The sequence below is a fragment of the Scomber japonicus genome, chromosome 22 (genome assembly GCF_027409825.1).
Source record: "Scomber japonicus isolate fScoJap1 chromosome 22, fScoJap1.pri, whole genome shotgun sequence".
NCBI lineage: Eukaryota > Metazoa > Chordata > Actinopteri > Scombriformes > Scombridae > Scomber > Scomber japonicus.
Window position 1 is genome coordinate 19,502,858 of NC_070599.1, and position 13,149 is coordinate 19,516,006.

General features: G+C 38.4%; 1 protein-coding gene across 1 annotated transcript; it reads right to left on the bottom strand.

Annotated features, from left to right (window-relative positions):
- Positions 1 to 1,145: 1,145 nt before the first annotated feature.
- Positions 1,146 to 12,934, bottom strand: zgc:92594 (uncharacterized protein LOC436996 homolog). Its single transcript, XM_053343820.1, has 8 exons — positions 12,612 to 12,934; positions 10,291 to 11,108; positions 9,655 to 9,763; positions 5,543 to 5,638; positions 4,677 to 4,910; positions 3,768 to 3,790; positions 3,420 to 3,568; positions 1,146 to 2,309 (listed from the first exon to the last, which is right to left on the bottom strand). Exons 2-8 carry the CDS (start codon positions 10,914 to 10,916, stop codon positions 2,002 to 2,004), a joined length of 1,545 nt encoding a protein of 514 aa, XP_053199795.1. The 5' UTR covers positions 10,917 to 11,108; positions 12,612 to 12,934; the 3' UTR covers positions 1,146 to 2,001.
- Between the last annotated feature and the right edge of the window lie 215 nt (positions 12,935 to 13,149).

Consider the following 13,149-nt stretch of genomic DNA (forward strand, 5'->3'; position numbering starts at 1 on the left):
TTATGTCTCAAAGCCTAAATAAATAATTGTATGTATTAATTGTTTTATTTGTCCTCCTCCGTGATCGCCCCTCCGTCTCCATTTTCAAGTCCCAGTTAAAAATCTTTCTCTTCAATGAACACTTCTCTTCCTCTTCTCCTGCTGTCTTGATTTTTTTTTTCGCATTTGTTTTATCCTTTGTAAAGCGTCCTTGGGTTTGTGAAAGGCGCTATATAAATCTCACCTATTATTTTTTTTCCCTAATATATTCTTTTCTTTCTTTCTTTTTGTTTTCTTTTGCCTGATATTGTTTTGTGTTGCTGTAAATGTTTCTGGACTCCATTGTAAATAAGGATTCCTCCTCAATGGTCTTTCAAGGTAATTAAATAAATAAATAATAAATAAAGGTGATTAATAATAATAATAATAATAATACTTTCAGACACAACTCACGTTCTCCATGCTGAGTTTGAGCTGCTTCCCTCGGGCAAAAGGTATAAAGTGTCCTATTGGAAACTTAACCGCTTAAAATTTTGTGTCAACCGCAATTCGACTTATGAATGGTGCAAAGTGAGGCTGGGGGTTCATGCAATGCTTTTAATCTTTCCACTGGGACATTTGCAATATGAGAGATGTGCAATCTGTGGATGTTTTTGTGTTGGAGGTCATTTATTTATGTATCAGCTTGAGTCCAAGACAAATTTCCCAGAAAGGACAAAACATTTTTTAACAGACTGTAAAGAACAACAAGACAATCGTTCACATTTCAGCAGGCTTTATTATTATTATTATTATTATTATTAAGTATTAATTATTTCCGTTTGGCCGCTCACAAAAATCACTCGTATCAAAATAAAGAGTAACCTTGAACATTCAAATATTTTTAGGCCTAACATAGAGTTTTATTTTGTAGTAAAGTGCAAAATCCAACATCACCTGAAACTGATACTTTAAGAATAATGTATGAACAGTGCATAGGAACATTAGACATTTTCTTCTTTTCTTTTTAAAACAATGCATTAAATTAAAACTTAAAATTAAAAGCACAACTATGAAAGAAAAAGCAAGGTCATATTTTTTTTTTTTTACATAGCCTAATGTAAACTTATTGTATTTATTGAACATTGCATTTCCTTTATTTTATTTTTTAACTCTTAAGGGGAAAACATGCTGAGCAAACAAACTTCTTCTCAAAGCAAAAAAAAAAAAAAAAAAAAAAGTATCACACACACACACATCCTCACTCTTTGGCTTCCAGTGTTCGACTCTAGCTTAAAAACACAGGACTCATTCAAGTAGATTAATATGAACCATGTGTGTGTGTTTGATTCACTTTTATCTCCTTCAGGAAATATATATATTTATATTTATATATTTATATTTTTATATATATATATGGCCTGTTCACAAGGAGACTGGTCAAAAAGGCTTTGTATGGTAATGGAAAACTAAATTAAACTACGTCTGAACTTTTTTGTTTTTTGAAACAAACCAGATTAAATCTAGTAGTTTTAAATCTAAAATTTACAACCAAATTCATCACATTTTGTAAAATGTTTGTAGTAAATTTGTAGAAAAAAAAAAAAATTCAGGCAATCAGAGAGAAACAAGAGGGTTTGCCGATTTCTACGTTAAGTGTTTGAATCCATCCAGTCAAATATTGTTTCTTTAATTGCACATTCACATTCACGTTATGTGTTTACAGCAAAAGTCCTCCGATGTAAAAGCACCTTAAGTAAAGTTTAAGTAAAGTTTAAGTAAAGTAGGTTTTAGTGGAGAGAGAGAGAGTCACACGGGCGGATTGTCAGTGCACGAGTTTAATTTAGTGTCGTCCGCGGCTCGTCATCGTCATCGTCATCCTCCGTCTCGTCACCGGAGGGTTTGAGGCAAAGTGTGGCAGCGGTTCTGTACATGAGACATTCAAGAAGAAGAAGAAGAAGACGGGTTCCTTCGCCCACAGTCAAATCCAAAAAGTGCTTAAACTGGTATAAAAAAAAAAAAAGAAACGTACAAATCCTGTCATTAAACCCCTCTCTCTTCATCGTCCTCATCGTCATCGTCGTCATCATCATCATCATCGTCGTCCTCCTCCTCAACCTCTTCCTCTTCTTCTTCCTCCTCCTCATCCTCCCCCGGGCTGTAAAGGTCGTCGGCCACCTCGCTCCGTTCGTGTCCTTCCTCCTCCTCCTCGTCTTCCTCCTCCTCTCCCTCGCTCCTCATTTCTTCCTCGCTGCTGTCGTCCAGGTCGTCGTCGTCGTCTTCCTCCTCCTCCGCAGCCTCTTCCTCGTTGTCGTCCTGCTCCTCTTCCTCCTCTAGATCTGAAAGATGGCCTGATGTGTGGGAAAATTTGGCATTTAATTCACTTTAATTGATATTTATATTTAACAAGAGATTAAACAATTTGAGACCTAAACATTTTTAATCTGGTGTTCAATTGAACTTTTATTTTTTATTTTTATTTTATTTTCTTATTCTCTCTTATTTATATTTTTTCTTGTATTTATTTTCCTTTGAATTACATTTTCTAAACATTTTGATCATTCTTATTTTTTCTTGCATGCATTAGTCTCAGTTCTTTTTAAATCTTTTAATTTGTTCTCATTGTTTTTATTCCTTTTCTTTATGTTCTGTCTTATTATCAGCTTGTCAATCAACTACCTTTCATTAACCTGAATGAATTCATCATAACAACCTTATAAGGTGATAATATCATAATGTTATCTTTTCAGCAGTGGCGTGAACAGACTTTTTAAAGGGCAGGGGCGAAAAGAAAAAAAAAGGGCACATACAGCACGTTCTCGCCACTCAAGAGGGCACTTTAGTCAGTGTTTTTGCCACCCAGGAGGGCAGTTTAACACACATTTTGGCTCCCAAGAGGGCACCTTAGCACACGTTCTGGCTCCCAAGAGTGCACCTTAGCACACCTTTTGGCTCCCAAGAGTGCACCTTAGCACACCTTTTGGCTCCCAAGAGGGCACCTTAGCACTTGTTTTGGCTCCCAAGAGGGCACCTTAGCACTTGTTTTGGCTCCCAAGAGGGCACCTTAGCACTTGTTTTGGCTCCCAAGAGGGCACCTTAGCACTTGTTTTGGCTCCCAAGAGGGCACCTTAGCACTTGTTTTGGCTCCCAAGAGGGCACCTTAGCACACGTTTTGGCTCCCAAGAGGGCACCTTAGCACACGTTAGCACACGTTTTGGCTCCCAAGAGGGCACCTTAGCACACGTTTTGGCTCCAAGAGGGGACCTTAGCATGCGTTTTTCAACAATTGGGCCACGAGGGGGGGTGACCGCCACCCCTGCCCCCCCCCCCCCCCCCCCCCCCCCCTTGTGCACACCACTGCTTTTCAGCTTGTTCTGCTGCCTCTAAGTGGCATAAAATAAATAAATCAATGAATGCTGTTTATCATGAAGCTTTGAGCTCGATGAAAGAAAATTCCTTACACAGAGAGTTAATGGCAGCGACGATGTGACACGGAAGTTCCTCGTCAAGGAACTTTCTCATTTCGTCCTCCATCATAACTCCGAGGACCTCCGTCTCCATGTCGATGTATTCTGGGTAGAACATGTTTTTTCTCAGCTGTCTGCGGCACCTAAAACACACACACACACACACACACACACACACACACACACACACACACACACACACACACACACACACACACACACACACACACACACACACACACACACACACACACACACACACACACACACAAGGGTTATTTGAGATTCGACTCACTTTTCTGTATCTATAAACATCTTGGTAAGTATGAAAGCTGTACTCACTGTCTTCCTGTTGTCTTGTACGCCTGAAAAATTATAAAACAGAGATTATTCAGACACAAATATTACACAAGAAATTCCAAAATCAACCAAATTGCAGCTATAAAATATTGGTCCCAACTTAATAACTTGAAACTAATAACTGAAAGACACTATTAAAAATGTAAACTTCATTTTATATTTTTTATCTGTTTTAATGTATGAAGTTTGAGGAAAAGTGTTTCTCAGTCAGGACTTTGATAAACTTACCTGTGGTTCTGTATCTTTTATCTAATTAACTACCGTTATGTAATTTAATTACAAAATAAATGTAGCTGTAATCTGTTACAGTTACTAATGAAAATGTTGATGATTACAATCTGAAGTCAGACCTTTAAGATTTTGCTCAGGAGGGTTTATTCCTATTGTTTTAATATTTCACATGTTAATAAATACATATATTACTGTTTTTAATTCATATTTTTATATTTTGTAACACAGTACCAATTAAACCCTCTTTATTCATCAAATATCTTTATTTTATATTCCAAAATCTACATGAACTAATGAAAACACTTAACAACAAGATAAATGTTGCTTTATAAGAAATGATCTCCCTTATAAATCATGTCAGTATCCATGAAAAAGGAAGGAAGGAAGGAAGGGAGGAAGGAAGGAATGAATGAATGAATGAATGAATGAATGAATGAAGGCAGGAAGGAAGGAAGAGAGGGAGGAAGGAAGGAAGGAAGGAAGGAAGGACAGATGGAGGGAACATTTACCCTAACAGCTGAAAACATTGGTTGGAAAATTAGAAAAGAAATCAAATGTAATAAGTTACATTACTTATTACATTTTAAATAGAGTAACTAGTCATCTGTAATCTATTACATTTCCATAGTAACCTTCCCAATCATGTTGACTACAAATCACCTCGATGAAGCGGAAAGGGTCGTTTTCCTGCATGAGGGTCTCGAGGCCGCAACGGACTTCCTGCAGGCGGGCTTGGTCCTGGCAGATCTTGGAGATGTTCTTCTGAATGGCCGGCCCGTTGGTGTCACAGTGGGTGCGCGTGCATTCTCTCAGCCGGGTGATGAAGCGGAGAACTTTGGCCTTCATCTCCTCGCCAAGCCTGTTCAAGCACTGCTCCGAGTCGTCCATGAACTTCTAGATGAGGGAAGCGACGGAGAGGAAGAGACAAAAGAATACAGGAGGTCGTTTGTACTGGAGGAAGTACACTGAATCTAACGTTATGTAAAATACTACTAACGTCCACCACGACGTTCAGAGTCATGGCTGAATATTTAAACTAATTTCAGTAACAACCAGACAGGGAGTTCTGGTCCTTTGAAATGAAGCCAACGCAGAAGTAACTTAGAACTGCATTCTATCAAAAGGCCACCAGGGGGCGACTGTTTTGGTGTCAAAAGGACTTCCGTCTCTATACAAGTCAATGGAGAATTCACCAACTTCTCACTTGATCTCTAACCTCAGTAAACGTTTTCAAAATGTGTTTATAGTCTCAATCGCTAGTTTAAAGCCTTCTTCAATGCAGTATGATGTTCATTTGTGACATTTTGACCTCCCTGATTTTATATTTGACGATAAAGCAGGGTATGCATTAGGGCGTGACTATGTCTAAGCTCGGCACATATCAACAATGCCATCAACTTAAATCACAAACTACCGACACTGTAACCAGATTGTGATCATATAAACATCACAAACTAGAAGATCAGCTGTACGAGTTTCATGTGAAATATTTGACTGTTGTGCTTTAAGTTTGGCGTCATCTTTACCTTATTGTGCCTCTCCTTCTCCTTCTGCTCCTGGAGTTTCTTCTCTGCCATGCTGTACTTCCTGTCAACCCGATACAGCTGCTTATCCAGCGCTCCCTGGTGAACGAGAGGATGAAAACATGCTCAGTGAAAATGACGTTGCAACATACTCCAACATGTAAAAATCAGCCCAGGATTGAAAAACAAACAAACACAACAAAAAACTGTCTACTAACTGACTAAATGTCTCACTTCATTTGTTTCAGGGTATCTGCACACTTTTTAAAGTACACATTTCATGAGTTTTAAGACCTTTTTAAAATCTCTTTTCAGATTTTTCAAGTAGGAAAAGTATCACAGTAAAGTATCATGTGACTGTTGTACTCATACAGAATATAATATAATAATAAATAATAATGCAAAAACAGGATTTTGCTGTTGTAGTGTGTTAAAAATACAAAATATAGTGAGCTCATTTTGAAGTAATTTATAAAGGACTGCAACTAATGATTTATTTCATTATAGTAATATAATAAGTTGATTGGTTGGTTTATGTAAAATAATCAGAAAATAATGAAAATAATGATAAATAACATAAACTGAAATCACATGTAACACCATAACTCATACAACTCCAGACATTTAAAGATATTTTTAGACCTTGAATATCAAAAACACTAAATTTAAGACATTTAAAGACTTTTTAAAAAGGCATTTAACCATTAATGACACATGAATAGATTTAGCAGTTTATCACAAATAATACAATTTTACGATCATGAAAGTTTCACAGTAATAAACCAGAGCTGTTCACCGACACTGAGACTATGATTTCTCTCTGTGTGTTAATATTTTAAAAAACTGAGCTGAGAAATAAACTCTTAAAGCATTTACTGAACCTCAGGGAACTGCTGCTGCTGTATTAAGTTATTTTAATAGTTCACCTTAGATAGGAGGTTGTTTTTTATTATTTTGATTTTATTAACAGGATTATTTAAACCCTAATTTACTAATTATTATTTTTATTGTTTAATCACTGTCACTGTTTTACGCTGCTGGGACCTGCATGTTTCGTTCTGTTCATGTGTGTGTTCAGTGTGTTTTTAGATGACAATAAACAAACTTTGAACCTTGACCCTTGACCCTCACTGTCAAAGTAGGGAACAAAAATCAAGAGTAAGGTTTTTCAGAGTGATCCTTTATTTTTCCTTTCCACACTTCATTCTTTGCCTCAGATAACTGTGAGTTGCGTTATGTGAGAGAAACTATAAAAAAGTTATAGATAAAGCTAACAGGAAGTAGCCTAAACGAAACCTTTCCAGTCATTTTGAATTGATGACTGTTAATAGTACGCAGCTCATGAGGGTTTCCCACACATTCATTATTTAGCTGACCCTAATAAAACTTTTCCTGCCACAAATTGATTTTCTATTCTTAGAGCTGCGGACTTCCCCCTTGCTTTCTTTCTTTCTCTCTCTGTGTGTTTTACTCCCCGCCCCTCTCTCTCTGAGCTTTCACCCTGCGGTCACGTCCATCACGCCACCTCCACTGAAAAACGTAAAACACTTAAAAATCAATGGTGCGTCCACATCGCTTTGTGAAGCGCTGAGCTGAGCGAACACTGTAAAAACAAGGGATTTCATGGTGCATTCAGGTGCAACTCATAAACTCTGAAAGCTACACTCGAATGGCCAACTCAATTTTTTTTACATTTCAGAGCTGTAAAAACACCATATACACATTTATTTGTCTAATGTGACCGAGAATATAAAAAATTAAATAAGATGCATCGTTTTTGAAATTTTTCTGATTCTGTCAAATGTTCTCCTGGACCATAAAATAGTGACTGTGAATGTCTTTTTTTCCTCTGACAGCTTCATTAAAGATTAATCAAACATTCAATAATGACTAATGGGGAATTAATGAATGTAAATTAGTGTGGAGATTCATTCTGAGTGAGAATATGAACATTATGTGAGGGTTTCTTTTTTTTCTTTTTTTTACTTTTACTGCAGCATTCATAATAATTAGATGCTAGAGTATTATCCTTACTTTTATTTTACATGGAAACAATACTGCAGTTATTCACTAGATGATTCAGTTTCTCTACCTTATGAATATTTTCTCTGACAGTGTTACAAATATAAAGTAACTTAATAAAGCCCATGACCCTAACCCTAACCCTAGACCAATTTTTTTTTTTTAAAGTACATATAACTTCATTTTTCTTGTGTGCACAACTTTCAAAATAAGCTGATTAAAGCAGAAAATTATTTTAAGCACTAGAAAAAAAATCATGTGGAGGGTGTTTCATTATTTTGAGTCTATCTGGCTCCAAAAGTGCAGAAATAGCAACACACTGACTTTTTCTAGCTTACTTCTTACTTCTTGCTTCCTTCCTCAATGCAGAAATAGGACAGAGGTCATTAACAGGCAAGCTAATGTCCGAGCTTTTCTATTTTAACGGGTGCATCTTCTCCAGCTATTACGGTAAAAGTGGAGCAGTGTAATCAGATTCAGTGTAAATACTAATAAATTAATTCTACTGTATTTATTTGACAGTCTACAATCTAACCACTACACACAGATGCTGATATTAAACTACATATAACTACAATGCTACTTCTAGGTACTGAAAAATAGCACGGACATTATGATATTCTGGACCTTCACTAGAGGAAATTTTCGTAAATTGGACCTCTTACCCCTGAATTAGGACAACTTAATATATTATAATACTGTAGTCTGAGAAGGACACTAGTTATTAGTTCGATGCTGCTCATGCGACACGCTGTGGACTGAATACTGGAAGCTTCTCAACTTCACACTGTGTTCAGGAGAATGGGGAAGCGTACAGGAAGTGAACATAACTAGTCCTCTATAGAAAGACCACAAAGTCATGTGACGCTGTCAGTCACATTCACTGACTGGTTTTCATTCATCGGGTTTCCAGACTCATCACACGGGACTTTGTGCGTAAGTCAGACAATGAAAAAGGAGGTTAAAGTGAGCAGACTGTGGACTTCACCTATTTAAACATTACTTTGTAGACTTTATCCTGATCAGGGTTATTATAGTTTTGAAATTTGCATTAGTTTTTATTTTTATTTAGTTCAGAAGTTTAGTTTTAGTTAGTTTAGCAAGTGATTTAAGTAGTTTTAGTTTTTATTTAGTCTTATTCTTATTGGTCTTAGTTTTTCAAAATATTCCCATATCGAGCTGTAATGTCTTCTACCTGGAACTTCTTCTTCTTTCTAGAAAATTGTTAACTGCTGCTCGGAAGCCAATAGTTTCGAATCTGGGCAACGCCATATTGAAAATTTCAGGTGCATGTTGGGAAAAATAAAAACACGGATTCTACTTATATGGGCATGAGGCGGGGCCATGGGCGGAGCGGGGAGGTTGCTATGGTCGCGAGGGCTGGATCTCGAGGACTTTGGTCAATCAACCTGTCAATCAGGACGTAGCCACACCCTAATGCATACCCTGGTTTATCATCAAATATAAAATCAGGGAGGCCAAAATTTCACAAATGAACATCATACTGCATTGAAGAAGGCTTTAAACTAGCGATTGAGACCATAAACACATTTTGAAAACGTTTACTGAGGTTAGAAATCAAGTGAGAAGTTGGTGAATTCTCCATTGACATGTATAGAGACGGTCGCCCCCTGGTGGCCTTTTGATAGAATGCAGTTCTAAGTTACTTCCGCGTTGGCCTCATTTCAGAGGACCAGAACTCCCCGCCTGGCATTAACGCTTTCGTCTTCTTCTTCTTGAGTATTATGCGGCAGACGGCGTCCACTCTGCTGCCATCTACTGGAAGCAGCCCATTATGTCAAAAAGTCAAACTGAACAGGATGCAGTGAAAAAACTGAGCTGATTTTATCTGCAGTTCATTTTAGTTTTGATCATTTTTATGTTTATTTCAGTTAACTAAATTATTTTTTCACCGCTAGTTTTAGTTTTAGTCTTAGTTAACTATAATAACCCTGATCCTGAGTATCCAAATTTAGATGGATAATAGAAGTAAGATCAGTGTAAGGAGGAGGAAGAACCCTACCTTTTATATCTAACACTTCCAAAACTCTTTTTTTTTTATTTATTGATAACACCATCTTTCCCAATTTTACCTTCAGATCTTTCATGGTGTTTTTCAGGGTCTTGATTGTGTGTCCCGAGTGTCCTCCTTCGATAGTGCAGGCGTTGCAAACACACATCTTGTCGTCCATGCAGTAGTATCTGGATTGGCAGCAGATCAAATTTTTAAAAAAGAACAAAACAAATAAATCCAGATTAACTTTATAAATCACAGATATGTGTGAGATATTGCCCACACTACCATCACTAGGGAAAAATATGAGGTGGAAAGTTTTAGTCCAGTGTGTGTGTTTGTTATTAAAACAGAAAAAAGTAAAGTTAGTGGAGCAACCATGATAGAAACCAGATATGAAAGGGAAAAATTAGCCTTTAAATATCTACTTTGCTACTTAATGGATTTGTAGTTTTATTGTTTTCCAAAATTCAATTTCTGTTTTTCATTGAGTCACATATCGCCCAGCCCTACTTATAGGTTACTATGCCATGGTTTTACTGGTTTTACTGGTTTACTAGAGCTCAAAATGGACTGTATGTGGCCCTTCAACTAAAATGAGTCTGACTCCCCTGAGATAGGCCGTCACTGTCAGAGGATATTGGTCAAACGGGGGATTGATTGATTAATCGAGTGACTCTAGATAAAAAGGTTCAGTCCACGCTTCGCCTCATACCTGAATATCTCATCATGATCTGGACACTTCCTCTTCCAGAAGTCGTTCATAGGGTCCGTTAGTGGATGCTCACGAAACGCCGGCAGTTCCAGATGTGGTTTGACGTGCTCCTGGCACATTGACACCTCGCACTTCAGGCACGTCTTGACGGCGAACATCGAGGCAGCGGCGGCTTCCTGCTTGTCGCCAACTTCCTGAGAAACAGAAGGCCCGTCGACTGACTTGCTCGACGACGACGCCTTCTCCGCAGCGACTGACGGGCAGTAGTCACACGGGACGGCACACATGCTCTTGGCTTGCTGCGTCGGCAGAGAAGACGTCAACAACTCTCTGGATTTTACTGCAGTAGCGGCCGCTGTACTGGCTCTACGACGGTGACGGTAGTCGTCGGCGATGTTGGCGAGTTTGAAGTTTTTCTGAAAGTTGGTGCTGCATCGGTGGCTGTCGCGGCACTCCGGGCAGCGGAGGCGGCCTCGGTCCGCCTGCCGCTTTAACCGGTCCAGACAGGTCTTACAGAAGTTATGGCCGCAAGGAAGAAGGTGGGGGTCCCGGTACAAGTCCAGACACACCGGGCAGGTGAGCTCCTCCTGCAGGACGCTGGACTGCTCCGACTGGGCCGAGGCCATGTCAGAAGGAGACGAGGAGGTGGAGGGGAAAGGAAGGAAGGTGGACGTATAAATGATCCAAAGAGAGGGGGACGATGAATGGAGAGGTAGAGTGACAGTTGAGGATGGAGGGGGAAGAGGAGGAGAGGAGGCTGGAGGTTGTTGAACTTTTCCCTCCGTAGATTATCTGGATCAATCACAGGTTGTTGAAGCCTTTAGGAAAAAAAACAAGAAATGGTTGTTAAAGTTGGTCGTAGTGCAGAAATGATGAAAGACGATTAACATGAAATAAATTAATGTGAGACATTCACTGGTTACAGTTTGCTAAAGGTGAAGTTTTACCTTTGAGTCTGACAGCTTTAGTTACTTTTCATATAAAAGATTTGACACAATGGATAATATAACAAGTTTTTAAAATACAACACATTGTTAAAGATTAAACCAGTGTGTAGTCATGGCGACATTTCAAATGTTAACAGTTGTTAACAGCTCCATCAAATAGTGATTTTTCCCTCTAAACTTGTCACATGGTTTTATTTCAATAAATGTTCAAATGATCCAATATTTCAGCAAAAGCCAAAGATTAGAGAAAAGGTCTGATTTCTTTCCTCTCCCATTAATCATCTCACCACCCCTCACATTTATCTGCTGACCTTTGGAGGGGCCCCAACCCTAGGTTGGGAACCACTGGACTAAACTAGCTAACTGTATATAAAGTAGTGTAAACTAGCTCCACCTCCAGCAGCTACAACAGTAACATGCTGCTCTAACACTGATGCTTCTCTATTAATAATCTAATGATGTCTTATATAATAATATATCACTACTTTCACTGTAATACTGCATACTACATCACTCATAATACTGCAGTACTTTTACTGTAATACTGCATACTACATCACTCATAATACTGCAGTACTTTTACTGTAATACTGCATACTACATCACTCATAATACTGCAGTACTTTAACTGTAATACTGCATACTACAACACTCATAATACTGCAGTACTTTTACTGTTATACTGCATACTACATCACTCAATACTGCAGTACTTTTACTGTAATACTGCATACTACATCAAACTTATAACACATTTGCCTAATTAGGTTTTTCATGCAGTACTTTTGCTTGTAATTGAGTATTTGTCCACTACTGTATTGATCAGAGTACTACCACTGTCTAAATGTAATAAGGCAGGCAAACTGACTTATTTCAACCATTTTTTGAAGCCTCTATGAGAGTATAATCAACACTACCTTCTTCCTGTATATGCTGATGAAAAAGTGAAAGTAAAACCTGACATATTAGCCATTTAACGAACAAGGCTAACTGTCCTGTTTTTAACCAACTCTATAAACTTAGTGAGGTCCAAAGGTTATAACCTGAAGATAAACCTGGCTGGAAACCTGCCAGATTTACTGCCTTTTATCTACATGAGACAGGAGGTGCAGGCCTGAATGAGCTGCTGTAAAATGGTTACCCCCCTCTGAACTTACAAAGCATGATTTTACCCCCCTCAATGTTATCGATTAATTACCTCTAATTGAAGATGGTAACCTACAAATTACCTGGTTAGCTTCACTACGTTAATCTCCTTCCTGGGCTGAGTTGATGAGCTAAAGCATAAATCTGCACACACACACAGGGAGAGAGAGAGATAGAGAAAGGCAGAGAGAGAAAGAGAGACGGACAGGCTTGTTAAACGCTACTTACCTTAATAATGTAGTGGTGCTTCAATGGTGCCTACAGCTGAGCGCCTGTTAAATGAAATAAAAGACTAAAAATAAGCTGTCAAATTTCTGTGCTGTCCTGCTCGGGCCAACATGATAACCATACAGCTGGTTGACATTAGCTCCGCTTTTCTTTCTTCTTGTTGTTCCCGTAGTTTTTAGGAAATATTCCAGTCATCCTGCGTTTAGTTTGTCATCTGGAGCTTTCGGTATTTGACACAAAAAAGGACGAGTCAACACACAGAGAGAGAGGGAGAGAAAGAGACACACACACACCTGTGCGGTAGATAAACGAGCTGCTGGCTAACTGAGCAGGTTAATGCGGGGAAATGATGCGTTCGCGGTGCCTCGGAAATCTCAGTGTTACATGGGCTGCAATTTCAGGACCGCATTTCTAGGACCCCTAAGTTTTCCCAACGAATACATTAGATTTTTTTTTTTTTCATATAAACACAAACAAGTAAGGACATTCGTGTTTGGTAGATTATTTCTTTGTTGTAGCAATGCTTCTTGGCAATATT

Coding starts and splice junctions, on each gene's coding strand:
- zgc:92594 (XM_053343820.1), bottom strand. CDS start 10,916: ATGGCCTCGGCCCAGTCGGAGCAGTCCAGCGTCCTGCAGGAGGAGCTC. Junction 9,764..10,290: donor GATCATGATGAGATATTCAG/GTATGAGGCGAA, acceptor CTGCCAATCCAG/ATACTACTGCATGGACGACA. Junction 4,911..5,542: donor AGAAGGAGAGGCACAATAAG/GTAAAGATGACG, acceptor TCCCTCATCTAG/AAGTTCATGGACGACTCGGA.